The 27,485-nt window shown below is 42.8% G+C and overlaps 1 protein-coding gene and 1 pseudogene across 3 annotated transcripts; one reads left to right on the top strand and one right to left on the bottom strand.

Annotated features, from left to right (window-relative positions):
• Positions 1 to 905: 905 nt before the first annotated feature.
• On the top strand, positions 906 to 21,017 carry LOC111158437 (cytochrome c oxidase subunit 7A-related protein, mitochondrial). Of its 3 annotated transcripts, none has more exons than XM_022520453.1 (3): positions 906 to 1,218; positions 18,713 to 18,844; positions 20,156 to 21,017. In XM_022520453.1, exons 1-3 carry the CDS (start codon positions 1,147 to 1,149, stop codon positions 20,294 to 20,296), a joined length of 345 nt encoding a protein of 114 aa, XP_022376161.1. In that variant the 5' UTR covers positions 906 to 1,146; the 3' UTR covers positions 20,297 to 21,017. The 3 variants fall into 3 exon arrangements, with proteins under 3 accessions (XP_022376161.1, XP_022376163.1, XP_022376164.1); XM_022520455.1 differs by having other exon boundaries at positions 1,091 to 1,218; positions 18,713 to 18,838; positions 20,149 to 20,264; XM_022520456.1 differs by having other exon boundaries at positions 1,091 to 1,218; positions 18,713 to 18,846; positions 20,162 to 20,243.
• On the bottom strand, positions 11,064 to 11,622 carry LOC111158438 (annotated as a pseudogene).
• Positions 21,018 to 27,485: the final 6,468 nt, after the last annotated feature.

Below are 27,485 nucleotides of genomic sequence, written 5' to 3'. Positions count from 1 at the left end.
CCCTCAATATTTTTTAGATACCACTTATGAATGAAATCGTGTGGTATTTGTCTCTCTCAGTCTGATTTATTTCACTTAGCATAATACCTTCTGGTTCCATCCATGAGGTCACAAATAGCAAGATCTCATTCTTTTTTATGGTTCTGTAATATTCCATTATATCTGTTTATCTACACACACACATACACACCACCATCTTCCTTATTTGTCTATTGACGGACACTTAGGTTGCTTCCATATCTTGCATATTGTAAATAATGCTGCAGTAAACAGGGGTGCACACATATCTTTATGAAATAGTGTTTTTGTTTTCTTTGGGTAATACTAATGGAATTATTGGTTCATGTGATATTTATAATTTTTAAAAGATTTTATTTATTTGCGAGAGAGAGAGAGAGAGCGCGCGCGAGAGCGAGCGAGCACAAAACCCAAGAAGTTATCTTTATATTCCTGGGGTGAAACCGCTAACAACCCTCTGTACTAAAAAGCTCTCAGCAGAAGATTCCACATCTTCTGATCTGCTCCCCTACTCCCAGGTTGATGGAGAAGCCTGGCCAATGGGTCCATACTCCGACTGAGTGAGAGCGAGGCGCTTCACCAGGCGACCTACGGAGGGGAGAAAAGAAACCAGACTCTGTGCAAGTTTGCTAAATGAAGAGAAGCCTTCCACCCAAGGCCCAACTGGGTGACCCCTCAACTCTAGCTCTCCACGCCCCTCCTCAGACCTCCGCCCCAGGCCCCACCCTATGCCCCGCCCCAGGTCCGCCCCACTTGGTCCTGTCAAGTCCTTTCGCCTGGGCCTGATTCGCAGGGAGCTTGCGCATTCCTTGCGGCGCCTCGGCATTGCCCGAATCAAAAAATGTGTGCGAGGCGGGGGCGGGAACTTCGTGCTTTCTACAGACCCCGCTACGGTGGCTTTCTGAGCTCTCCTAGAGCTGTTTTTTTGCCTTCTTGGTTCTGGCACTCCGGCTTCTTGCTCCCTGATATGGCTGAAGAGGGCATGTTATAAATTAGGCGCTCTCTGGGCAGCCCGTCTCCTGGCGCAGGGTCCTTGGGCTGAGACTTCAGGCGACGTCAGGGAAGACAGGGTCCTTCTCTGGGCCAGTCGCGCAGGCAGCGGCTGCGGGAAGCCGGATACCGGGCGTCATGTATTACAAGTTTAGTGGCTTCACGCAGAAGTTGACCGGAACATGGGCTTCCGACGCCTATAGCCCGCAGGTACCGGTAGCGCCGGGCCGTCTCGGACAGAAGCGGCCGCCCGAGCCTTTGCGCTTGGAAGTCGTGAGGCCGGAGGCGGCTGGGATTTTTGCCTGCGGTTCGGTTTGGCTCGCCCCCCTCGTCCCGGCCCCTCTCCACGTTTGTTTGCAGCGGCCGTAGAGCCGCTCATTCTGTAGCTGCTTCCCCAGCCGGGCTGGTCCGGCGCGGCAGTTGGGCCTGGCACTTAGTTGGGGTCAAGGTGACCTCCGAGGTCGTTGCTTCTGGGTCGTGGGGTGGCTTGTGGGGTCGGCGTGGCCCAGAATGCGACCTGGCAAGAGTCTGAAGTTAGACTTTGTCCTATTTAAGGAGGTTCCACTTTTGGTCCCCGCAGTGCTCTACTGTTATCCCCACTTCCTAGCCCCCAAAGCCGCATCAAAGCACGAGGTTGGAGAGCTGGGATGACAGCACCGAGGGAAGTATAAGGGCAGGAGAGGCTGTATGATCAGAACTGAGGAACTTAATGGGATCTTTCAAATGTCCAATTGAATCTGGGCAATTATGTGCAACGACCTTAAACGCTTCTCAGCTGTAAAATGGTTGACTGCAGCTATTTGAGTCTAAAAAGTAATCTGATTTCACTCATTTTGTTGGTTGGGAATTTCGGACTCAGTTGTAGACTCTTAGTAAGAGCTAACATCCCGGCTTTGCCATTTTATTTTTATGACCTTTATCAGGTTACTTAATTTTTTGTGAGCTTAGTTTCATCTAGGGCAGCTTTAGTACAGGTTAAATGAAGTGTCTTGTCACGTCATTAGTAGTCTTTGGCAGGTGGTTGGTACTGGCAGGTGATAGGTAGCTAATTCTTCAGAAGTTGAGTGTGAGATACCATCGTGTTCATTCCTGTCCTCAGAAGTGTGGGAATGGTTGGTGAAATATGCAGTTGGTGAAATATTCAAGCTGGAATCCAATAGTAAGGATCCCAGGTGGGATGCTCTGTTGTTACCTCCTCCTTTCTGGGGGACACAGTAACTTGCCCAAACAGGAATGATGTTTAAAGAGATTTCAGGGTTGCCTTGGTGGCTCAGTTGGTTAAGTGTCTGACTTCAGCTCAGGTCGTGATCTCGGGGTCCTGGGATCGAGTCCGGAATCGGGTTCCCTGCTCAGTGGGGAGTCTTCTCTCTCTCTCCATCCCACCCTTCCCGCTCATGCGCTTGCTCTCTGTCTTCCTCAAATAAAATCTTTTTAAAAGGTGATTTTAGTTGGGGCGCCTGGGTGGCTCAGTGGGTTAAGCCTCTGCCTTCGGCTCAGGTCATGATCCCAGGGTGCTGGGATCGAGCCCCGCATCGGGCTCTCTGCTCAGTGGGGAGCCTGCTTCCTCCTCTCTCTCTGCCTGCCTCTCTGTCTACTTGTGATCTCTCTCTCTGTCCAATAAATAAATAAAATCTTAAAAAAAAGTGATTTTAGTCTAAGATTAGATGTGCTGTTAATATTAACTAAAATAAGCGTGTCTGGGTGGCTCAGTCGTTTGAGTGTCTGGCTTCAGCTCAGGTCAAGATCTCAGGACCCTGGGATCCAGTCATCCAGTCCTGCTCTCGCCTCGGTAGGGTGACGGCTTCTCCCTTCCCCTCTGCCTGCTGCTCCCCCTGCTTGTGCTCTTCCTCTCTGTGTGTCAAATAAATAAAATCTCTAAAAAGAATTAAGACAGGGCAGGTTTTGGGGATTCGGGAGGAAGGGTCCAGGTTTATGAATGTTGAACTTGTGATGATGTCATGTCAGGTAGTAGCTGGATTTAGGAGTATGGAATTTAATAGGTTTGGGTGTCTTCAGCCTATAGTTGGTAGTAGAAGCTGTGGTGGGGAGATCACCCGGGGAGCATATAGGAAAGAAAGGTGGGAGTGTGATTAGACTACAGAAACATGAAGGGGAGGGTAGAGGAGGAACATTTATCAAAAGAACAAACCAGGATTAGAAGGGAAACCAGTGTGGTGTCATTGAAGCCAAGTTGGTAATGAGGTCTGAAGAAGAAGTTGTCAACAGTGATTTATTTATTTTGCAGATTACAGGGGAATAGCTATTTCTGTCATATTTATTTCTATAGAAGAAGCGTATTTTTCAGTGCACTGATCATAAATGTTTCAGTTTAATGAGTTTTGACCAGTGCATACACTGTAACCCATACCCCTGTTAACATATAGGACATTCCATCACCTCTAGGAAGTTCCCTTCCCTATCCCTGTCCACCTTCCTCTTGTGACTCTTATAAATAAACTGTTTTTGCTGTTTTTGAATTTCACGTAAATGGAACCACACAGTACTCTTTTGTGTAGGGCCTTTTTTCCCCCATCAATATTTTTGAGGTTCATTCATGTTACATGTAGTAGTAACTCCTTTTATTGCTGTGTAGGATTTCATTGTGTGACTATATCACAACTGATTTGTTTGTGGTTGTAGACGTTCTTTTATTTTTTACATATTTGTCAGAGAGCACAAGCAGGAGGAGCTGCAAGCAAAGGGAGAAACAGGCTCCCTGCTGAGCAAGGAGCTCCATGCCAAACTTGATCCCCTGACCTGAGCCGAAGGCAGACACTTAACTGACTAAGCCACCCAGGCAGCCTGTAGATGTTTTTAAAATAGAATTTTAGCATCATCTAGGTTTTGCGATTTCGCAAGGAAGTAAAATTTTTGACTGAAACTAACATATATTGAAATTAAATTGGCTCCCAGAGCAGAGATTATCCTGAGATGCGTGTGGTACAGGTAGGGCATTCAGATTTCTAGTGCCTCTTAAATGGAATTTCTCTTGAGAATGTAATCTTCTTAGTTACTTAAGATTTCTAACTCTGCGTCGAAAGAAGTGATGTGTAGGTTTTATATGTAGATTTTGGAGTGCTTGTGTCAGGCATCCCCCAAACCAGGTGTTCTGGCTTTGGCAGTTAGGAGCACTTCAGTTTTTCCTTTCTTGGAAACATTAGCACCCTGTAAAATGTAGATATTTATAACTTCCAGTGTTATGTAAAGTAAATAACCTAACATGCATTGAATAACCTGATATGGAAAAACTAGTTTTCTCACAATGGTACAGGTAGATTTTTATAAATCAACTTGATGGCAAGTAATTGTATTTTCCAGTGATTGATTGAAAAGCATTTTCCTTATCTTTTTGTGTCCTAAGTCAAAGTAAATTGAGGTTAAGAAACACATGGAAAGAGGCTCAACATCGTTAGTCATTAGGGAAATGCAAATCAAAACCACAGTGAGATATCACTTCACACCTGCTAAAATCAAAAGATAGACAACAGGTGTTAGTGAGAATGTGGAGACACTGGAACCCTACTATATTGCTGGTAGGAATGTAAAATGGTGCAGCCACTTTAGAAATAGTCTGGCAGTTTCTTTAAAAGGGAAACATTTCTACCTTATGACTCAACAATTCTAGTTAAGAGGGCAGGATGACCTTCTAGGTAAAGGAAACTGAGAATGAAGGAGGGGAGGGGGCTGCAGGGGAATCATTGAGGAGTAAGTTTAGCTGTGGTAGGTGGAGATAGATCATGAAGGGTCTATGATGATAGGGCTTACTTTTGTCAGAAACAGGAATTTACAAAGCATCTTGATGGAGAAAGTTGTGGTAGAGTCTTGTCCAGGGTTGAAACAAGGGCATACTTCTCACCTTCAGTTTCGTGGAAGGTTTATGATGGAGGAGCAAGTACCATGACAGAGCTATGCTTGGAGAGATAATATAATTGGGAGAAACCGCTACCAGGGATGTCTGTTAAACCCATACAATAGTTCAGGGTCTTCCAAGTGGGAAAGGAGTCTGGGGAATAAGGATTTAGCAACCAGTGAGGGAGATTGTGGGGGATGAGAAAGGAGGACTCCAGGATGACTGGGTAATGAGAGGATGGTGGTGCTTTTCCTTATAATAAAGAGGGAACTCCTGAATAGGTTTGTGAGAAACTGGGTGGATTTTGGACCTGCGGAGTGTGATGTGTCCTGGAAACATGGAGGTGGTGATATCTTGCTGGCAAGGTAGAAAGAACGAACTTGAGTTGCTGCAGACTGAAACTTGTTTCTAGTCCTAAATCAGAGTGAATTCAGATCAGTGCACTGAAAAATTGTATGATTTAAAAATTTTTTTTTAAATTGTGTTTCTCTTATTTCTCCACTCTCCTCCTTCTCAAATCTAAAAGGTAGAAGAAGAGGGAAACCTGGGCCAGTCAACTTTGAAGGGAAAGAAATCAAGTTGACTTTTTTCTTTAAAAGACTTGGAGCAACTGGGGGCACCTCGCTGGCTCATTTGGTGAAGCATGCAACTCTTTGATCTTAGGGTTCTGAATTTGAGCCCTGCATTGGGTGTAGAGGTTACTTAAAAAGAAAATCTTTTTTTTTTTTTTAAGATTTTATTTATTTCAGAGAGAGAGAACACAAGTCGGGGGAAAGGGACAGAAGGAGAAGCAGACTCCCCACTGAGTGGGGAGCTGAATATGGGCTTGATCCCAGGACCCCAGAATCATGACCAGAGCCAAAGGCAGACACTTTACCATCTGAGCCATCCAGGTTCCCCTTAAAAATAAAATCTTAAAAAAAATTTTTTGGAGCAACTAAATTATACTGGGAAGAACTCAACTGCTAAATGTTGTTGCTGTTGAATGGCTGTTAATTGTAGAGGTAGTGATTGTGTAAATAGCTCAGAGATTTGATATTAAAAAGCAAAACCTGTGATTTCCACTTGGTCTCTAGTCCACTATTTTAAGAACAGCATTCACTGGTTTTCTCATTTGTGGGAGGTGTGGGAGGCTCTGCCATCAACTGCTGATTTGATTTACATGACTTTAGTTCTGAAATATTTAAGTCTACGTTGTGGTGAAGCTATAGTTTATTTATACATTCAACAGATATTTAAATGTGCTCTTCGCTTTTTTAAGTCTTGGGAAGTAAGAGCAGTGAACAAAACATGCCAAAATCCTGCCTTCGTGAGGCTTCCATTGCAGTAGGGGGAGACACAGTAAACAACGTAAAATTCAGTATGTTCGGTGCTTATAAGTGCTGTGGAGGAAAAAAAAGACCAGGAATGGGTGATAGGTCGTTAGGAGGGTAAGGGGGAGGACATGCAGTTTAAAAGGATGTCTTGGGAATGTCTTGCTGAGAAGGTGACACAGGGGCAAAGACCTGAAGGAGGTGAGGGTGCAGCCACGTGGATACTCTTATTCTAGATAGAGGGAACAGTGCCTGGTGCCTGGGAGGTTTAAGGGACTGTCTAGGGGACTGGGGTAGGGAAAGGGGATGATGTAAGTGGTAGGGTGGTGGGGTTTGAGGGGTGCATCTCATGGCCCTGGAAGTCCCTGTAAGAACTTTGGGTTTTGCTCAGTGAGATAGGAGGCTTTTGGAGAGGTTTGAGCTCAGTAGTGACATCTGTAGTCACCGGTTGCTGCATGACAGTAGGTGTGGAAACGGAGGGTGATCAGTTGGGAGGCTCTTGTAAAAATCCAGGGGTTTGGACCAGAGTGTGGATTGGTGGAGATGGGTGAGAAGTGGTCAGATGCTGAGTGTACTTTGAAGGTAGAGCCAGAAGGATTTGCGGTGTGTGAGCTGTGTGAAAAATGATTCTGAGCACACGGGTGGCTCAGCCCTTAAGCATCTGACTCTTGATCTCAGCTCAGGTCATGATCTCAGAGTTGTGAGATTGAGCCGTATAGGGCTTCACATACAGTGAATGAGATTTTCTCCCTCTGTCTCCCCCCACTCATGTGCGCACGCACGTGCGCGCGCGCTCTCTCTCTCTCTCTCAAATAAATAAATAAAATCTTAAAAAAAAAAAAAAAACGATTCCAAGGATTTGGGCCTGAGAACCTGGAAGGATGCTATTGTCCATTATTGAGATGGGGGAGGCCCGTAATTCTTCTGTATTGGGACGTCTGCAACCTTGGAAGGGGCAAAGGGAAGGGATTTGCTCTAGATGCCTTCCTGTAAATACAGCTTCCTGTTCAAGCCCACTCTTGGGAGCCCCAGTGTCAGTCCTGTCTAGCTGCCTTGAAACATTGGAAGCACTGACTGCTCTTAAATTCTTAGGAAATAGGGGTTCCTGGGGGGGGCTCAGTCATTAACCGTCTGCCTTTGGCTCGGGTCATGATCCTAGGATTCTGGGGTCGAGCCCCTCATCTGTCTCCCTGTTTGGTGGGAAGCCTGCTTCTCCCTATTCCACTTCCCCTGCTTGTATTCATGCGCGCACGCGCTCTCTCTGTCAAAGAAATAAATAAAATCTAAAAAAAAAAAAATTCTCAAGAAATTTAATGACAGATTGGTGAATACCCATTCCTTTTACTTGTGGGGCCAGGACAGCTGAATTATTGATTTTATGGTATAATAAAAGTGGGTGGGTTTGAATCCATCTTTCGTATGGAATCTCAGCTTTGTTTTAATCATCTGTAATTGAGTGGGGGGCACCTGGGTGGCCCAGTTGGCCCAGTTAAGTGTCTGCCTTTGCCCTGGGCCACGATCCCAGAGTCCCAGGATCAAGACCCTGCATCAGTCTCCCCCCTCAGCAAGGAGTCTGCTTCTCCCTCTGACTGTCCCCCCTCATGCTTTCTCTCTCTCTCTCTCAAATAGTCTTTTAAAAAAAATCATCTGTAACATGGGATGATAATACCTCATTTACAGGGTTAATGTGAAGAGTAAATTTATTTATGAAGATTATGTAGGGTCCTGAAAAGAAATGCTGATTATAAATGAAAGCAGAATGTAGAATTTTTTTTTTTTTTTTAAGATTTTATCCATTTATTTGACAGCATCAGCAAGGGGAGTGACAGGCATAGGGAGAAGCAGCCTCCCCACTGAGCAGGGAGCCTGATGCTTAACTGACTGAGCCACCCAGGTGACCCTAGAATGTAGAATTTTATACCTGACTGTAAAGATGTTAAAATATGAAAAAAAGATTAGAGGAGAATATACAATTTATAATAGTTAATGGGATAAGATACTTAGATTATTGGTAACTTGAAAATTCCATATTCTAAACTTTTACAGTATTATAAATGGAAATACGGAGTTATTTCAAACCATTAGGATGGTTGATACTCCTTTCCTCGTATGGTACTGTTCAAAAACTGCTGTAGTTTTCAGTCACTTGATAGGTGAACAAACACTGAGCGATTAGGTATAATCCTTTCTAAAAATGCTCTCACATTAGTTCTGTCAAAACAAGAATTTGACTTCAAACCATTTTCAGAGCTGCTTAGTAGAAAAAGTTTTTATTTTTGCATTCAAAGGGAAATGATCCTTATAGGAGAAAATACAAAGCTCACAGAATAAAGGAGTGTTTTAAATTCTTCATTTCAAAGAGCAGTGCTTTCTAATGTTCTTATCTCCGTAGTTAGGGCCTTCCGTCCCATCTCTAACTCCTGAATCTCAGTGTATTATATACTAAATTTAGACTAGCAGCTTACTCACAAAACTTTCTTTTTAAATCAGTTGTTGCCTTTAAGCAACAGTTGAGAAAGGGTAGTAGGGGCAGGTAGTAGAATACTTAAAAATCCAAGGCTCTAGACTTTAGAGGGGCCTGACTTTCGACACTAGACACCATTCTTTTTGCTATGCGATCTTAGGCCAGTTGCCCTATCTGATCTAGTTTTCTCCTCTGTAAAATGGGTATAGTAACATCTTGGTAGGGTTGCTGGCAGGATTAAATGAGATGATGTTTGTCAAATACTTGACAGGATGCCGGGCATATAACAAAGTCTGAGTACATAATTAGTGGCTCTTATTTCAAAACATTAATATCCATAATGGCAGGGATTGTGTCTGTCCTAGTCATCGTGCATTTTCAGTATAGAGTAAGTGCTCAGTCATATATGCTGAGTGATTTGATGCAGTGCAGAAAAGTCCAAGTTCATGCCCATTCATGGACTGTGTCACAGAAATTGAAATGATGTTTATTTTGTGGGGGGAGGTTAATTGAAATATAGTTGATTTATAATATTTTATTATATTTCATGTGTATAACATAGTGATTCTGTAATTATATACATTACAAAATGCTCACCACTGTAAGTATACTTAATCATCTGTCACCTTACAGCATTATTGACTGTATTCTGTATGGTGTACTTTTGATCCTCCTGACTTATTTTACAACTGGAAGTTGTATATTTTAATTTCCTTCACCTCCTTCCCTTATCCTCCCACCCTCTCCCCTCTGGGCCACCAGTTCTCTGTATTTATGGGTCTATTTTTTTTTTTTTTTTTTTTTTTTTAAGATTTTATTCATTTGACAGACAGAGATCATAAGCAGGCAGAGAGAGGAAGGGAAGCAGGCTCCCTGCTGAGCAGAGAGCCCGATGCAGGGCTCGATCCCAGGACCCTGGGATCATGACCTGAGCCGAAGGCAGAGGCTTTAACCCACTGAGCCACCCAGGCACCCCATTTCTATTTTTTGTTTTATTTTATAGATTCCACACATAAGTGAGATATTAATCGTATTTGTTTTTTCTGTCTTATTTCACTTAGCATAATATCCTCTAGGTCTATGCAAGTTGTTGCCAGTGGCAATATCTTATTTTCGTGGCTGAGTTTTACTCCATTATGTGTATGTGTGTGTGTGTATGTGTGTACACACACACCACATCTTTATCCATTCATCTATCAATGTACACTTAATATTGCTTCCATATCTTGGCTATTGTAAATAATTCTGCAATAAACATAAGGGTGCACATCTTTTTGCATTGATATTTTTGTTTTCTTTGGGTAAATACCCAGAAGCAGAATTACTGGTTTGTTTGTTTGTGTTTGTTTTTTAGAATTACTGGTTTGTATGGTATTTGTATTTTTAATTTTTTGAGGAACTTCCATACTGCTTTCCATAATAGTTGCACCAGTTTATATTCCCATGAACAATGGGTGAGAGTTGCCTTTTCTCTCTATCCTCTATACCCTTGTTATTTCTTCACTTTTTGATACTAACTATCCTTGTTGTGGTTTTGATTCTCATTTCCCTGATACTTAGCGATGTTGAACATCTTTTCATGTGTCTGTTGGCCACCTTTAAGTCTGCTTTGGAAAATAAGTGTTCAAATCCTTTGTACATTTTTTTTTTGGTATTGAGTTGTATAAGTTCTTTATATATTTTGTATATTAACCCATTATTAGATACATCGTTTGCACATAGTCTTCTCCTAGTCAGTTGGTTGCCTTTTTGTTTTGTTGGTTTCCTTCACTGTGCAAAAGATTTTTTTTAATTGTTTTTTTTTTTTTTTAAGATTTTATTTATTTATTTGACAGAGATCACAAGTAGGCAGAGAGAGGGAGAAGCAGGTTCCCTGCGGAGCAGAGAACCTGATGCTGGGCTTGATCCCAGGACCCTGGGATCATGACTTGAGCCAAAGGCAGAGGCTTTAACCCACTGAGCCACCCAGGCGTCCCTGTGCAAAAGATTTTTAGTTTGCTGTAGTCCCAGTTGTTTATTTTTGCTTTCGTTTCTCTTAGCTGAAGAGACCGATTCAGAAAAATTTTGTTAAAGCTGATATCTAAGAGATTACATATGTTTTTAGGAGTTTATGATTTCAGGTCTTACATTTGGGTTTTAATTCATTTGGAATTTATTTTTTGTGGGGTTTTTTTTTTTTGTTTCAAATGATCCTTTATTGAAGTATTTTCCTTTGTAGTTTTTTTTTTTTTTTTAAGATTTTATTTATTCATTTCACAGAGACGCACAGAGAGAGGGAACACAAGCAGGGGTAGTGGGAGAGAGAGAAGGGTTCCCGCCAAGCAGGTAGCCTGATGCAGGGCTCAATCCCAGGACCCTGGGATCACGACTCGAGCTGAAGGCAAACCTTCAACCGACTGAGCCACCCAGGCGCCCTCCTTTGTAGTTCTTAACTAGCTGGGTGTTCTACTGCACCACTATTAATGTCATCTATGATGTCATGAGGGTGGTGGCCATCAACATTGCAGCCCAAAGACTGGGCAGTACCCACGATCTCTTTAATGGTTCCAGAAGATTCTGTGGCTAAAGATTGGTGCCACATCTGTCAGGCAGTGTTGACAATCTCATCAGAAGTCTCCTTTCCACTGTGCTTAATGTTTTTCTGCTTCTGTCTCTTGGCTCTTCCTTGAGGGCTTTGATAATCAGGGCAGAGGCAGAAGGTACTATTTCATTCTGGGCCTAATTTGAATGGTCACTTTCTCTGTAATCCCCAGACCCTTCCAGTCACCAGTTGTCTTGGCGATGTCACCAGCTTTTTTTGGAGACAGACCCAGGGGGCCAGTCTTCGAGGCCAGGGTCTGATGCGGCACCAACATCCCCACCGGTGCCCCTCAAGTATACAGTACAGCTTTGATCTTGTTAGGGTCAAACTTAGGTGGCATGTTGGAGGTGGTTGGTGTTGGATGAACCCTGATCCAGGATGACCCAAGACAGTTGCACCTTTGTCTCCTCCTAGTCCAAAGCCCAAAGCTCCTTTTTATTTTATTTCTATTTATTTATTTATTTATTTATTTTTAAATTTTTTTATTTATTTGACACAGAGAGAGAAAGATTGCAAGTAGGCAGGCAGAGAGAGAGGAAGGGAAGCAGGCTCCCTGCTGAGCAGAGAGCCCGATGCGGGGCTCCATCCCAGGACCCTGGGATCAGAACCTGAGCCGAAGGCAGAGGATTAACCCACTGAGCCACTCAGGCACCCCCAAAGCTCCTTTTTAAAAAAAATTTTTTTAAAGTAATCTCTGTACTCAACATGGGGCTGGAACTCAGAACCCTGAGATCAAAAGTCACATGCTCTGCTCACTCAGCCAGCCAGGTGCCCTGAGTTTCGTTTCGTTTCTTTTCTTTCTTTTTTTTTTTAATGTTTTATTTTAATTAATTAATTAATTTAGAGAGAAAGCAGTGGGTGGGAGGGGAAGGAGAGAGAATCTAGAGGAGACTCCACACTGAACGCAGAGCCTGATACGGGGCTGGATCCCACGACTGCAAGTTCCTGACCTGAACCAAAACCAAGAGTTGGATGTTCAGCGACTGAGCCACCCAGCACTTCCAGTTTCATTCTTCTGCATGTAGTTGTCCAGTTCTACCAGCACCATTTATTGAGGAGATTGTTTTTTCCCCATTGTGTATTTTTGTTATCTTTGTTGTAGATTAATTGATCATAAAAATAATGGTTTTATTTCTGGGCTCTCTGTTCCATTGATCTCTGTTTTTGTGCTAGTACTGTACTGTTTCGATTATTATAGTTTTTGGTATATCTTGAAATCTGGGATTGTGATACCCTCAGCCTTGTTCTTTTTCAAGATTGCTTTGGCTATTTGGGACCTTTGATTCCATACAAATTTTAGGATTATTTTTTCTTATTTTGTGAGAAATGCTGTTGGTATTTGATAGGGATTGTATTGGATCTGTAGGCTGCTTTGGGTAGTGAACGTTTTAACAATATTAATTCTTCCAGTTAATGAGCATGGTGTATCTTTCCATTTATTTGTGTCTTCAGTTTCTTTCATTATTGTCTTAATAGTTTTCAGAGTACAGGTTTTTCACCTTCTTGGTTAAATTTATTCCTTAGGTATTTCATTCTTTTTGTAGTTGTAAATGGGATTGTTTTCTGAATTTCTCCTTCTACTTCACTATTAGCATATCAAAACGCAACAGGTTTTTGTATATTTTGTATCCTGCGACTTTACCGAATTCATGTATTCTAATCATTTTTTGGTGGAGTCTTTAGGGTTTGTTTTTTTTTTTAAGATTTTATTTATATATTTGACAGACAGAGATCACGGGTAGGCAGAGAGAGAGGGAAAAGCAGGCTCCTTGCCGAGCAGAGAGCCTGATGCGGGGCTCGATCCAAGGACCCTGAGATCATGACTGGAGCTGAAGGCAGAGGCTTAACCCACTGAGCCACCCAGGTGCCCCTTTAGGGTTTTTTTATGTGTAGTATCATGTCAGCTGGAAATACTGAAAGTTTTACTTCTTATTATCTAGGATGCCCTTTATTTCTTTTTTTAAGTCTGATTGCTGTGGCTAGGACTTCCAGTACTGTGTTGAATAATAGTGGGGAGAAGGGACATCCTTGTTTTGTTCCTTTTGATCTTAGAGAAAAAGCTTTCACTTTTCACCATTGAGTATGATGTTAGCTGGTGGATTTATCATATATGGTCTTTATTATATTGAGGTATGTTCCTTCTAAACCCACTTTGTTGACACTTTTTATCATAAATGGATGTTGAATTTTGTGAAATGTTTTTTCTGCATTTGTTGAGGTGATCGTGTGATTTTTACCCTCATTTTGTTAATGTTGTATATCCTGTTGATTGATTTGTGGATATTGAACCATTCTTGCATCCTGGAATAAGTCCCACTTGATCGTGGTTTGATCTTTTTAATGTATTGTTGAATTCAGTTTGCTAAATTGAGTATTGCTAATTGTTGAGTATTTTTTGCATTTGTGTTCATCAGAGATACCGAGCTGTCATTTTCTTTTTTTATTTGGTTTTAGTATCAGGGTAATGCTGGTCTTATAGAATGAATTTGGAAGAATTTCTTCCTCTTCTAGTTTTTGGAATCCTTTGAGAATGACAGGTATTAACTCTTCTTTAAATGTTTGATAGGAGGTATTACCTATGAAGTCATGTAGACCTGGATGTTTATTTGTTGGGAGGTTTTGGGTTTTTGTTTTTTTTTTTTAAAGATTTTATTTATTTATTTGACAGAGAGACAGAGAGGGAACACAAACGGGGATTGGGAGAGGGAGAAGCGGGCTTCTTGCTGATCAGGGAGCCTGGTGTGGGTCTCGATCCCAGGACTCCAGGATCATGGCCCACGCTGAAGGAAGATGCTTCATGGTTGAGCCACCCAGGCGCCCCTGTTGGGAGTTTTTTGATTACAGATACACTTGCTCTACTAGTAATTGGTCTGCTCAGATTCACTATTTCTTCCTGATTCAGTCTTTGAAGATTGCGTGTTTCTAGAAATTTATCCATTTCTTCTGTGTTGTTCAACTTGTTGGCATATACTTTTCATAGTAGTCTCTTAGAATCCTTTGTATTTCTGTGGTGTTAGTTGCAACTTGTCTTTAATTTGCGATTTTGTTTGAGTTCTTTTTTTCTTAATAAGTCTGCTAAAGGTTTATCAATTTTGTTTATCTTTTCGAAGAACCAGTTCTTAGTTTCATTTTTTTTAAGTCTCCAATTATTGATTTCTACATAATCTTTGTTATTTCCTTCTTTCTACTAACTTTGCTCTCCATTTTTTTTCTTGTTCCTGTAGGTTGAAAGTTAAGGTTGTTGAGATTGTTCTTATTTCTTGAGGTAGGCCTGTATTACTTTAAACTTGCTCTTAGGACTGCTTTTGTTGCATCCCAGATTTTGAACCATTGTTTCCATTTTCATTTCTCCGTGTATCTTTAAAATTTCCTCTTTGTGGGGTGCCTGGGTGGCTCAGTGGTTAAAGCCTCTGCCTTCGGCTCAGGTCATGATCCCAGGGTCTTGGGATAGAGCCCCCGCATGAGGCTCTCTGCTCAGTGGGGAGCCTGCTTCCTCCTCTCTCTCTCTGCCTGCCTCTCCTGCCTACTTGTGATCTCTGTCAAATAAATAAATAAAATCTTAAAAAAAATAAAATTTCCTCTTTGAGTTCTTCCTTGATCCATGGATTGTTTAAGAGCATGTTGTTTAGCCTCCCATGTGTTTGTGGTCTTTTCCAGGTTTTTTTTGTTTTTGTTTTTGGTTTTTTTTTGTTTTTTGTTTTTTGGGTTTTTTTTTGGCTGTAATTGAGTTCTAGGTTCATAGTGCTGTGAATGGAGAAGATGCTGCATCTTAAATTTATTGAGACTTGTTTTGTGGCCTAACATGTAATCTGTCCTGGAGAATGTTCCAGATGCACTTGAAAAATACATATATTCTGCTGCTCATGGATGGACTGTTCTGTACATATTTGCTAGGTCTGTCTGGTCTGATGTTATTTAAAGCCACTGTTACCTTATTGATTTTATGTCTGGATTCTCTGTCCATTGATATAAGTGGGGTGTTAAAGCCTCCTACTATTATTGTATTACTGTCAGTTTCTCCCTTTGTGTCTGTTAATATTTGCTTTGTATATTTAGGTGCTCCTGTGTTGGGTGCATAGATATTTACAGTTGTTGTAACCTCTTGTTGGATTATTCCCTTTATATAGTGCCCTTCTTTGTTTATTGTTACAGTCTTTGTTTTAAAGATCAATTTGTCTGATAATAGTTTTACTATCCCAACTTTCTTTTTACTTCCATTTGTGTGGAATATTTTTCTTTATATCCCTTCACTTTCAGTCTGTACCTGTCTTTAGGTCTGAAGGGAGCCTCTTAATAGGCAACATATAGATGGCCCTTGTTTTTTATTCTTGGAATCACCCTTGCCTTTTTTTTTTTTTTTTTAAGATTTTTAAAATTTTTTTTCTTTGTCAGAGCGAGCGCGCAAGAGTGCACAAACGGGGGAGAAGCCGGCTACCCACTGAACAAGGAGCCTGATGTGGGACCGATCCCATTACCCTGAGCCAAAGGCAGACACCCAATGACTGAGCCACCCAGGCGTCCCTGAATTACCCTTGTCTTTTGACTGGAGCATTTTGACCATTTACTTACTTACTTAATTTATTAAATAGGGTCCACACCTAGCCAGGAGCCCAGTGTGGGCCTCAAACTCATGACCCTAAGATCAAGACCTGAGCTGAGATCAAGAGTTGAACGCTTAACTCACTGAGCCACTCAAGTGCCCCATTTTTTTAAAGACGATTTACATTTAAAGTAATAATGTATAGGTGACATTTTGTTCATTGCTTTCTGGTGGTTTTTGTCATTTTTTTCTCCTCTCTTCCCTTGTAATTGATGACTTGTGTTTTGCTAGGATTCTTTTCTATTTTCTTGTGGATTTATTATAAGTTTTTGGTTTCTGGTTAGCTCAAGTTTCATATGTAGCATCTTAAGGATATAGCAGTCTATATTAAGCTTATGGTTGCTTAAGTTTGAACACATTCTAAAATCATTATTAAATCCTCCCCGTGTATGTATATGTATATGATGTCATATTTACATCTTTATTTTGTGACTCTCAACAAATTTTATAGGTAATTGATTTTACTCATCTTTTAACTTTCACACTAGTTTTATAAGTGATTGGTTTATTACCTTTATTATATGTTTGCTTTTAACAGTGAGGTTTTTTTGTTTTGTAATTTTCTTCCAGTTACGGCCTTTTCTTTTTGGCTAAAAGTCCCTTTAACATTTCTTCTAATTTGTGTTGTGCTGGGGCAGCCTCAGTGGGATGTTTGGAGCTGAGGCAGGTGCCTGTGGTGGAGGATTCCTCGGGGACAGCTGCAGCCAGTGTGGGTGGGGCTGGAGGCCGCAGGCCAGCTAGCGTGCCTGCTCCCATCTGCACTATCAAGGCAGAGGGGGAACGTAAACAATGGTGCTTCCTAGCACCTTCTAACCAGAGAGAGTTCCAGCAGTTCTCCCACCATTTAGCAGTTGTTCTAGCATTAGTATATGAGGTGTTCTTCACTTATAGTCTGTTGGCCTTTTATTTTATTTTACTTTTTTAAGATTTTATTTACTTGAGAGAAAGAGAGTGAGAGAGAGCACGACAGGGAGGACGGTCAGAGGGAGAAGCTGACTCCTGGCTGAGCAGGGAGCCCCACCAGGGACTCAATCCTGGAACTTCAGGGTTATGACCTGAGCCAAAGGCAGTCGCTTAAGCCAATTGAACTACTCAGGCGCCCTCTATTTGCCTTTGAAACTGATTGGGGTTTTTTTTGCCTTGCCCCCAGGCTGGGTGAATCTGTGTGTGGGCCTCGCAGTGCTGTCCCTCCCCACTGCAGTCCTAGCATCAGGTGCTGTTCCTGTTGTTACTTTGTCTCTGTTTCCTGCCATTTTCTTTGTGGTCCCTCTATCTTTTGCTCTGCAGAAGCTGTTCAGTCAGCCTTCAGTTCTTCTTCAGGCAGAATTACTCTCTGTGTATAGGTGTAGATTTTGTGTATTCCTGGAGGAAGTGAGTTCAGGGTCTTTCTGGACAAGTTTGCTTTAATGCCTTTTAGTTGCCCTGTTGATCTTAATGCTTGCCTGGTGGGAGTATCATTGAAGCTTTCAATATATGATCTTTAGACTAGGTCTTGTCAGTTATAAGTAAGTTTTTATGTCTAAGGATATTAAGGACCAGGGGTCTGATAATTCTGTTAATTTGAGCAAAGCCATTTTCTCTCTCATCTGTAAAATGAAAGAGGCTGAGCTTAAACTCTGCTTCCTAACTTTAAATTTTATTTTTTTTTAGATAGAATATAAAAGGATGCAGTTTTATTGGTTTGTAACTCTTAGCTCCTATCTTTTAGAATTTAATATAAAAGGATGTGATTTTATTGGTTTGTAACTCTTAGCTCCTGTCTTAATCTCCAGGTTATTTTGGAGAACCATCTATAAACCTGCCACTGTGGCTTTACTCTATCAGATAGAAAACCAGAGTTCCCTGAGGTACTTCTTTTTTGTTTTAATAGCTTTATCAAGATACAAGTCACATCCCATACATTCAGTCATTTAAAGGGTATAACTCAGTAGTTTTTAGTGTATTGATGGATATTGTGCAACCATTACCACATTAATTTTAGAGCATTTTTGTCACTTCCAGAACAAATCTATACCCTGCATTTATTACCCCCTTGTTGGTCACCTCCCAACCCAAGGCAGCTGCTGATCTACTTTCTGTCTGTGTAGATTTTCCTATTGTGGACTTGCATATGAATGGGCTCATAGAAGATGTGGTCTTTTTGACTAGCTTCTCTTACTTGGCATGTTTTTAAGGGTTATCCTTGTCGTAGCCTGTGACAGTACTTCATTTATCTCCCCCTTTAGGTTCTTTTTAAGCCTGTGTTCCCGTCCGTGTGGCCCAGGGAGCTGCTAATCGCAGACTTGTGTTGACCCCCAGTATCACTGAGTGGATATTGCTGACTGTGTGCTGTGTGCCCATGGCAGGCACGCTGCTTTAGGCACGCAGTGTCTCCTGCCGTCTTTTCAGGGCTAGATCTCAGTGCTTTTAGATACATGTCACAGATGAGAACACTGAATTTCCTTTATTTTTACTGTGTCTGTTTAACTTACAGGTTTATTAATGCCAGAAGTTTCAGTTACTCTAATTGTTTTGTTTTCTGGTCCTGAAAGACAGGTCTCTTACCATTAAAGGCTCCTCCAGATTGAGAGATTTTTTTTACTGTGTCTTCACACTTTCTGCTGTCTACTCTGGAGTTAGAACATGTTGGCTTCCCCTCCTCCCCCACCCCCATCTTAATGGCAGGGAATTCTTCTCGGTGGGGTTTGCTGTGGGAAAGTGGACTAAGGTATTTTGTTGAAAGTTTAAGGACTTTAAATCTTAAAATTAAAGGCCTTGTAATGCAGACTCAGAGAGCCTTTCCTTCCTTCTTGTGTGGTTGAATTACTGCCTCCAGGATTCCAGACAGCCTGCTTGTTGAAAGGTTGTTCATAAGCCCAGGCATGCTTTCAATTTGACATTTTCCTTTTTCCTACAGGGATTAAGGCCTTTGGTTTCCACAGAAGCACCACCTATCATATTTGCCACACCAACCAAACTGAGTTCTGATTTTCCTGTATATGATTATGCTGGGAAAAACAAAGTTCCCGAGCTGCAGAAGTTTTTCCAGGTGAGAGAAGACACTAGAACGGACACTAGAGAATAAGTTCTTATTTCGGCCATGAGTTTTCTCCTAGTTATTTTTTGCTTGCTTGATATTAAAATTCACTGAGCTATTAGAAGTAGGGGAGGCTCGGGGCGCCTCGGCGGCTCAGTGGGTTAAGTCTCTGCCTTCGGCTTGGGTCATGGTCTCAGGGTCTTGGGATCGAGCCCCGCATCGGGCTCTCTGCTCAGCAGGGAGCCTGCTTCCTCCTCTCTCTCTGCCTGCCTCTCTGCCTGCTCTCTGTCAAATAAATAAATAAAATCTTTAAAAAAAAAACAACAAAAACAAAGTAGGGGAGGCTCTCTTGGGTTTGCTGATCAACAGAGAAGCCAGAATTGCGTTTTAGAATGTTATTAGCGGTGATCTACATCCAGATACCTGAGAGGTCAGTGACCCTGCATCTCAGGTGCTGTGGGGGCGGCACTGTGTTCCTCCTGTTGCAGCCTCAGAAATGTATGCAGATTCAGGACCGGTTTAGGGACTTTTGGTCAGTTGAATCCCTTTTTATCCATAAGTAAGACTTGATTGGGCAACTGGGGTCTTGAGTTGCTATGGGGGAGGGAGTTTGGAGACTGCAAAATAATGGATTCAGCATTTTTAAACAGGGCTTTAACAGCTTACTGGAAAGAAGCTGCATACAAAATGGACTAGAGCGCATTAACTGAGCTGGTGTGCTCAGACATCACTGGGAACGATCAGAGGTCAGACTAAATGTAGGGCATTTCTTGTGCCTGTGGTCATTTGACTGTGGATTACCTTTGCATTTAAAAGAAATCCACCGGGGCACCTGGGTGGCTCAGTGGGTTAGAGCCTCTGCTTTCGGCTCAGGTCATGATCCCGGGGTCCTGGGATCGAGCCCCGCATCGGGCTCTCTGCTCAACAGGGAGCCTGCTTCCTCCTCTCTCTCTGCCTGCCTCTCTGCCTACTTGTGATCTCTGTCTGTTGAATAAATAAAATCTTAAAAAAAAAAAAAAAAGAAATCCACCAGTGCTGCTTTCCTAATTGAGCAAGATACAGTAAATTATTTTGAAACGTGGAATTTGTTGCATGTGTGTTCCCGAGGCTCCATTTTGGAGAATGGCTTTGGCCTTACAGGCTGTGGCTGCGTTTATAAGAAAACGTATCCCGCTCTTTCTGTCTGCATTCTAATGGATTAGGGCTTTTTCCACTGCAGTGTGTTGATGGATTAGTTCTAAAGTAGAGACATTTGTTCTTATTAGCCTAAACTGTAAAATCTTTCTGTTATTAACCATGTCCTTGATAATTCTTGCTTTCCAGAAATCCGATGGTGTGCCCATCCACCTGAAACGAGGCTTGCCTGACCAAATGCTTTACCGGACCACCATGGCGCTGACACTGGGGGGGACCATCTACTGCCTGATTGCTCTCTACATGGCTTCGCAGCCCAGAAACAAATGACTTCAGGCTGCAGAGGACTGGTTTGCTTTTTGGCATAAACCCTTTGAATTTTCATTTTTCACTGCTCTGTAAACATTTTCTTTTTTACTTGAATGGTTTACTTAACATTTTCCCAGAGAAATAGGAAGATATCAAGGCAGTATTTTGGTTTATGAAATGCACATGGTCCATCAGAGCTCATTGGACAGTTAAAACTATTGCTTAAAGAAATGCTGCTGCTCCTTGGGCTCCTGATTTCCCTGGAGGTTCTAGAGGAAGGCTGCACACAGGCTCATTGATAGCAGTCTGGGCTGAGGTCCTTAGGGACTCAGAGTGGTGTTTTTGAGCATGGGGTACAGAGGCCTTTCTGGATTTGGATGTGATTGAGGAAGTAAGAGAGAAACCAAGGCCAGGAGTATGAAACAGAGGTTTATGCTAGTAGACACCTTGGGGGTTTTTCCTTCTTGCAGTAAAATGTTAAAAATTATTTGCAGCCTGACTCTGTTCATTGGACAGTTTGTTGCCAAGGGTTATTTGCCTCACCTCAGATCTTTAGTGAAATTTTATGTGTAATTGTATTCCACCTCGGGAACAGAAAACACCTGTTTAGTGTTGTACTTTAGACCAGTGTGTTTTATTAATGCAGCTGTGACACAAAGTCTCCTTTACCTTTTCAAAATGTTATGGCTTTAAATTATGACTTATTTTGATTGTGGAATAAATACATGAATGAAAAATCTCAGTTTTGAAGTTCCTTTGAATGACCTTTCACACTACTTTCAGGATACCAGAGGCATCTTAAACCCGAGTCTCATTTCTTTCTTTTTAATTAGACATCAGATAATCTTTACAGAATGGTTCCTCAAAGTCATGTAATAGGCTAATGGCATATTGATGATTACCATATGGTTCCTTATAAGAAAGCAGCTCGCCCCTTAGTGAAATGTGCCTGTAACACACAGTTCATTTAGACATTAATTTCCTGTGCTGTCACATTGGTAGACTTCACATACGTATGTTCTATGAATGCTGAGAAAAGGTGGGATTTTATTATATATAAAGTGGTAGTCTGTGTCTTGCTGTAGCAAGGAACAGTGACCTTTTGCTGAGGGTAAAATAAACACCCAGCAGAATACTCACAGGCTAGCAGGCCCTTACTTGTCTGTACAAAATCTAAATTTTATTCTTCTCCGGTATTTCCTCCAAGTTTTTATTTTTAAAAACTTCGGACTACAGAAGGATTATGAGAGTAGTATAGTATACACCTGTATAACCTTCACTTAGCAATATATTTGTGTTTTCTTGTTCTCTTATAAATGCAGGCACATATAATGAATGTATGTAAACTACATTTGTTCTTTGCTGAATCAATGAAGATTAAGCTATGGAATTATGATAATTCAGCCATAAAAACTGTAGGCAGTACCTTTAAGAATAAGGACATTTTCCTTTGTAACCATAATACAGTTGTCACACTCCATTTAACATTGATAACAATACTATGTAATACATATTCTATATTTAAATTTCCCCAGGCATCCCAACAATGTGTCCTTTATAGTTGTGTTTTTTAAAATAACAGCCTTAATTGGAATATAATTCACACACCATAGAATTCACCTGTTTCATTTTATCTTTTTTTTTTAAACGATTTATTTATTTTAGGGAGAGAGTGTGTACGCATGGGTGAGGAAAGGCGGAGGGAGAGGGACAGAGCATCTCAAGTTAGACTCCCTGCTGAGTGCAGAGCCCCATTCGGGGCTCGATCTCACCGCCCTGAGATGTTGACCCAAGCTGAACTTGAAAGTCAGACATTCAACTGGCTGAGCCCCCCCCAGGTGCCCCTACAATTCACCTATTTAAAGTGTATAATTCAGTGGTTTTTACTGTATACAGAGTTGTGCAACCATCACCACAATCAATTTTAAAACATCTCCTTACCCTAAGAGAAGGTTCTGTCCTGTTAAGTCATTTCCCCTCCCCCACCCCACTCCCACCTTAGCAACCACCGATCTATTTTCTCTTTCTCTAGATTTGGCTTCTTTGGGCATTTTGTGTAAATACGATCATTTGACACGTGATCGTCTGTGACTGGCTTCTCCCTGTAATGAGTTTGAGGTTCAGCCATGTTGTAGCACTTGTCATGCGTCAGTGCTTCATTCCTTTTTATGACTGAATGCGACTCCATTGTATCGATAGGCCACATTTTGTTTATCCTTTCTTCGGTTGACGGACATGTGGGTTATTTCCACTTTTTGACTACTATGAATATGCTATTAATGCTTTAATGGACATTGGTGTACGGGTTTTTGAATGGGCCTGTGTTTTCATTTCTCTCGGGTATGTACCTAGGATATACCCACGAGTGGAATTGCTGGGTCATGTAGTGACTCCGTGTTTAATTTCTGGAGGAATTGCCAGACTTTCCAAATCAGCTTTACCATTTTATATTCCTGCCAGCAGTGCTAACTGACTTTTTTTTTTTTTTTTTTAAGATTTTTATTTATTTATTTGACAGAGAGAGATCACAAGCAGGCAGAGAGGCAGGCAGAGAGAGAGAGGAAGGGGGAAGCAGGCTCCCTGCTGAGCAGAGAGCCCGATGCAGGGCTCGATCCCAGGACCCCGAGATCACGACCTGAGCCGAAGGCAGCGGCCCAACCCACCGAGCCACCCAGGCGCCCCTGACTTTTTTTTTTAAAGATTTTATTTATTTATTTGACAGAGAGACAGCAAGAGAGGGAACACAAGCAGGGGGAATGGGAGAGGGAGAAGTAGGCTTCCTGCTGAGCAGGGAGCTCGATGCGGGGTTTAATCTCAGGACCCTGGGATCACGACCTGAGCTGAAGGCAGACGCTTAACGACTGAGCCACCCAGGCGCCCCATGCTAACTGACTTTTGTTTTTGTTCTAGGTCCAGAAGCCAATCAAATGTTGTATTTAATTCCCGTGTCCCGTTAGCTTTTTAAAATCCAGAATAGTCCCCACTGTCGTTTATTGAAGAGTTTGAAGAGTTCAGGGCAGTGTTTTGCAGAACATCGTTCAACTTGGATTTGTCTTACTGTCTCCTTATGATGGATTGAGGGTAAACATATTTGTCAGAAATTCTTCAGATATGATGTGGTATTCTCAGCTTGATACCAGATTGTCCTATTATTAGCAATTTAAAGGTAGGGTAGCTTTATTCAGCTGTTGTCTGCCGGATTTCTCCCTTATAAGATACCCTTTCCCCTTTGTAATTAATAAGTAATCTGTAGGGTGGTATTGAGACTGGGAACATCCCATCGTTAGTTTACACGCAGTGTAGTAGTAATTGGTGATTCTTGCCTGAAGCATTTAATACTAACGTAGTTGTAAAAATGTGATTCTCCGTTCTATCATTCTTTCTGCATTGTTGACATTTCCCTGTGAAGATGAGCTCTCCTCTCCTCTTCCAGAGTTCTAGTGTGATTTCCTCACACTGGAATGATCACCGTCTCTGTCAGCATTCATTCCCGTGCTTCAGTGCACCCCAGATTTGGCTTCTGTGTCATGTCGACGCGCCCCGTCAAATGAGTCTCTGCCTCATTTTTCTGAATTATCCCACCTTATGAATACATCAGAATTTATTTAACTAGTCTCCTTTTGATGGGTAGTTAGTCATAAATTTTTTGCTTTTATAAGCACTGCTTTAGTATATGATCTTCCCGTGTCATCTTAAATGTTGTTGAATGTTTGTAGGGTAATTTCTAGAAGTGAGACAAGGCAAAGGGAATGTGTGTTTCTAGTTTTGATAGCTGGTCCTCACTGATAGAGACGGTGCTGGTGTGCATTCCTACTTAGCTGTGGTGAGGGTGCCGGTTCCTCCTCCCTTTTGCCAGCAGAATGCTCTATCAGACTTTTTATCTTTGCCATTCTGGTAAGTGGTAACATTTCTCTGGTTTCAGTTTTTCCAGGGGCACCTGGGTGGCTCAGTCAGTTCACCATCTGCCTTCGGCTCAGGTCATGTTCCGAGGGTTCCGGGATCGAGTCCCACATCAGGTTCCTTGCTCAACAGGGAGCCTGCTTCTCCATCTGCCTGCTCTGTCTGCAGCTCTCCCTGCTTGTGCTCCCTCTCTCTCTGACAAATAAAATCTTAGAGAAAAAGATAAAATTTGGGGGGCGGGTAAAAGTTTAGACGGAAAAGTGAAGTGAGAATCAGTAAAAGTTGAAGGAGAAATTTCTGTTACATACACATTTGTGTTTTTAACTAGATGGAGGGAGGTGTCTAATTGCAGTGCTATTTATGTGCCACTGAATACATTTATAATAGTTTACACCAATACCTGTCAGACACCCAAAACTATACTCTTTGCAGCTATTTAAACATAACATCTAAAATTTTTCATTGTAAGCTTATATATACAAAGGGGCGCACGTAGATTGTCAGAATTCTTTTCAGGTGCACAAGAGCGAGAAAGGTTGCAAATGGCTCCTTTATACTTCTCCTTTCAAAGAAGTGCCCCCTCCTTGGTTCTTGTCACCCAGATTTCCTTTCAGGGTCTGACTAGCTTTCCTTCTGCTGCGTGGGCTCTTGTCTGGTGTGGCTCTGATGTGAGACCATCGGGGGCCTGGTGAAGGAAGTGGTGGCTTTAAACACCGGCTGACTTTGATTTGTATACTTTTCCTTCCTTTTGTGTGTGGAGCTCTAGGCAGGCTCCCTGGGCTTGTTTGGTGTTGAGGTTTCCATTCCCCAAGTCTTCCAGACTTTTCTTAGAGTTGCAGATTGTGCAAACCTCTTATTTTCTGACCTGTTGACTTTGATTAGTAGAGGTTACATCAGGGGCAATGATTCATTGTTTAGAAATTGGGATACTACCTGCTCTCAGCAATTAATACATTTATTTGACATTTTGCCCAAATTCTGGGTTGCATCACCTTTTTTTTTTTTTTTTTTTTAAAGATTTATTATTTATTTATTTTGCAAGGGAGCAGCACGCAGAAGGAGAGGGAGAAGCAGGCTTTCCGCTGAACAGGGAGCCCTATGTGGGACTCAGTCCCAGGACCTGGGGATCATGACCTGAGCCAAAGGTGGACACTTAACGACTGAGCCACCCAGGCGCCCCTGGGTTGCATCAGACTTTAATCTAGCCCCCCAAATTGCCCAAGTTGGGTGTGGTTGGAAAGTGGAATCCTGTCCTCAGTGCTCTTCTTGTCAAGGTCATTGGCTGTCTTTGGTTGTCCAAGGCTCCTCTGACCCGGAGTTATCAAGGACTTCTACTCATCCTCTACTTCTGCCAGCTGTTTCATGAGGGTGCAAACGCACATGCTTTTAGGTGCCAGGGATCCAAAGATGAGTCAGATGTCTTTGTGCCGAGCACTGTGATTAAATTTAAGGAAACACCTTAAAATTTTTTAGGCCCTTTTCAGGGTCTCTGTTTCAGTGGCTTAGAATTGATAAACCATATGACCAAGAAACTCTTCTGTTACGGAGGAATTCTGCCGTTGTCCCTCACCTGTCCCAATCTGTGTGTTCCGTGTGGTCAGAGGGGGTCTGGTGCTGTGGGACAGACTGCCCCTGGCTGTGGCTTCTGTTCTGGGAAGCTTCTGGCACCTTGGCTATAGGTTGCCCCTGCTGTTGTGGAGGCATCAGCTGAGCCTTGCTCTTCTTACACGAGAGCAGCTGTGGTGGCTCAGCCACCTCCCAAGGTGCGGACAGGAGTGGGAGGGGTCATTTGCCTTTTCTGGCATCGGCAACTGTCAGCTGTCACTTGCATGAGCTTGAATCGGGAACCGACCTTTGTGTGGTTCCAGGATGCAGGGGGTGCCGTGCTGCCTCAGGACATGTTGGCTGGGCAGATGCTGCTTCTGCTCAGGGTCTGGAATGGGTTAGAACCGATTTCCAAGGGAGTTGCTGCAAATACTAATGGAAACAGGGCAAGCAGAGTGGCTGGGAATGGCATTCTTTAGAGAATTTTTTTCCCCCCTCAAGTTCTGACAAAGCCCTCCTGGGACATCATGCCTTTCCTTGCCCATGACCTTGTCCGTGACCTTGAGCTTTGTCATAGTCACTTGAGTGTACCTCAAGGCCCTGGTCCTTTATGCTGCTCAACAAGCGCGAGCCAGATCAGCCAAGTGTAAACATCACGGTCTGGTGGGAGTCCCCGGTGCTGCCCCGGGCTGTGGCAAGCGCTGGGGTCGCCTCCCAGTCAGCAGCGGAAAAGGGCCAGGGCCTGGCTATCAGGTACAACCGAAAGAATCCAGGAGCTGGGTTTTGGAAGGCAGACTGGGGAGGTTGAGGCTGGGGCCAGGCTGAAGTGCAGGCAGCCACGGAGGCGATAGGAGCGTTTCCTGAGGGCACCTCCCCACAGGAGGGCCATGCCAGGGCTCCTAACGGTCTCAGCATATCTCTGGAGTGGGGAGATGTGGGCAGAGGGCAGGAGGCAGAGGTGGGAGGCAGGGCGCACCTTGGACCAGGGGTCTGCTGTCCCCAGCATTGGGGCGAAAAGCCAAGGAAGGAGGTCTCGGCTTGGTTGCTCAGCTCAGCCCGAGCCACTTTCCTTAGGTTATGGAATTGCCTTGCCACTGGAAAGGGTGGGGGAAAGGTGGAGGAAGTTCCAGAATCGGTTAATACTGTCAGGCTCCAAGCCTGTCTCCTACTTGCCCCCAGCTCTCCCTGCTTAGGCCGCCAGACACCTCCGTGTTAGACCGCAGATTAATTTGAAAATTGAGTTGCAGCTGGATGAGTTGATGTCAACTTCAAAGTTCACCGGTGCTTAATTAAAGCCATCCAGAGACTAAACCTGCTCCCAGGAAATTATTCTGACCGAATAATTAAAGAGAATAAAGGTTAGATTTGTGTTTCCGGCTAAGTCTCTGTTGCATTCGGCATCTCCAAAACATGAATTCCATTAACCTTTCATGAACCAACATTAAATTGCTTTCAATTAGTTGTCATTCTAATTAAAGTAGAGTCACCCAGAAGAGCCTTTGTTTATACTTGGTGTCTGTGTGCTGTTCTCCTCTGGAATTATGGCCTCTTGAAGAAACGGTCATTTGGAAAATTGGTTTGTAACTTTGTGTCTGCCCATCCCTCCTTCAGTCAGGACCTGCTGAGCGAACATCAGGAAGGACTGGGCTGGGGGAGGCAGGCCGTGGCGGCAGCGGAGGCCTGGGGTAAGTCTTCCCTGCGGGGGGCTGGGTGTGGGGGTGTACCTTGTAACGTGTCCCTGGACGGTGGGAGCCAAAGTTAAGGA

The sequence above is a fragment of the Enhydra lutris genome, unplaced genomic scaffold, assembly GCF_002288905.1.
Source record: "Enhydra lutris kenyoni isolate GAN:26980312 unplaced genomic scaffold, ASM228890v2 scaffoldscaffold59, whole genome shotgun sequence".
Classification (NCBI taxonomy): domain Eukaryota; kingdom Metazoa; phylum Chordata; class Mammalia; order Carnivora; family Mustelidae; genus Enhydra; species Enhydra lutris.
Note: the sequence above shows the minus strand (reverse complement) of the source record. Positions and strands in the feature narration are given on the sequence as shown.

Bases quoted from the DNA above. Each gene is read 5' to 3' on its own strand.
- LOC111158437 (XM_022520453.1), top strand. From the start codon at position 1,147: ATGTATTACAAGTTTAGTGGCTTCACGCAGAAGTTGACCGGAACATGG. The intron at 1,219-18,712 runs GTACCGGTAGCG...TTTTTCCTACAG, and splicing joins CCGACGCCTATAGCCCGCAG to GGATTAAGGCCTTTGGTTTC. The intron at 18,845-20,155 runs GTGAGAGAAGAC...CTTGCTTTCCAG, and splicing joins AGCTGCAGAAGTTTTTCCAG to AAATCCGATGGTGTGCCCAT.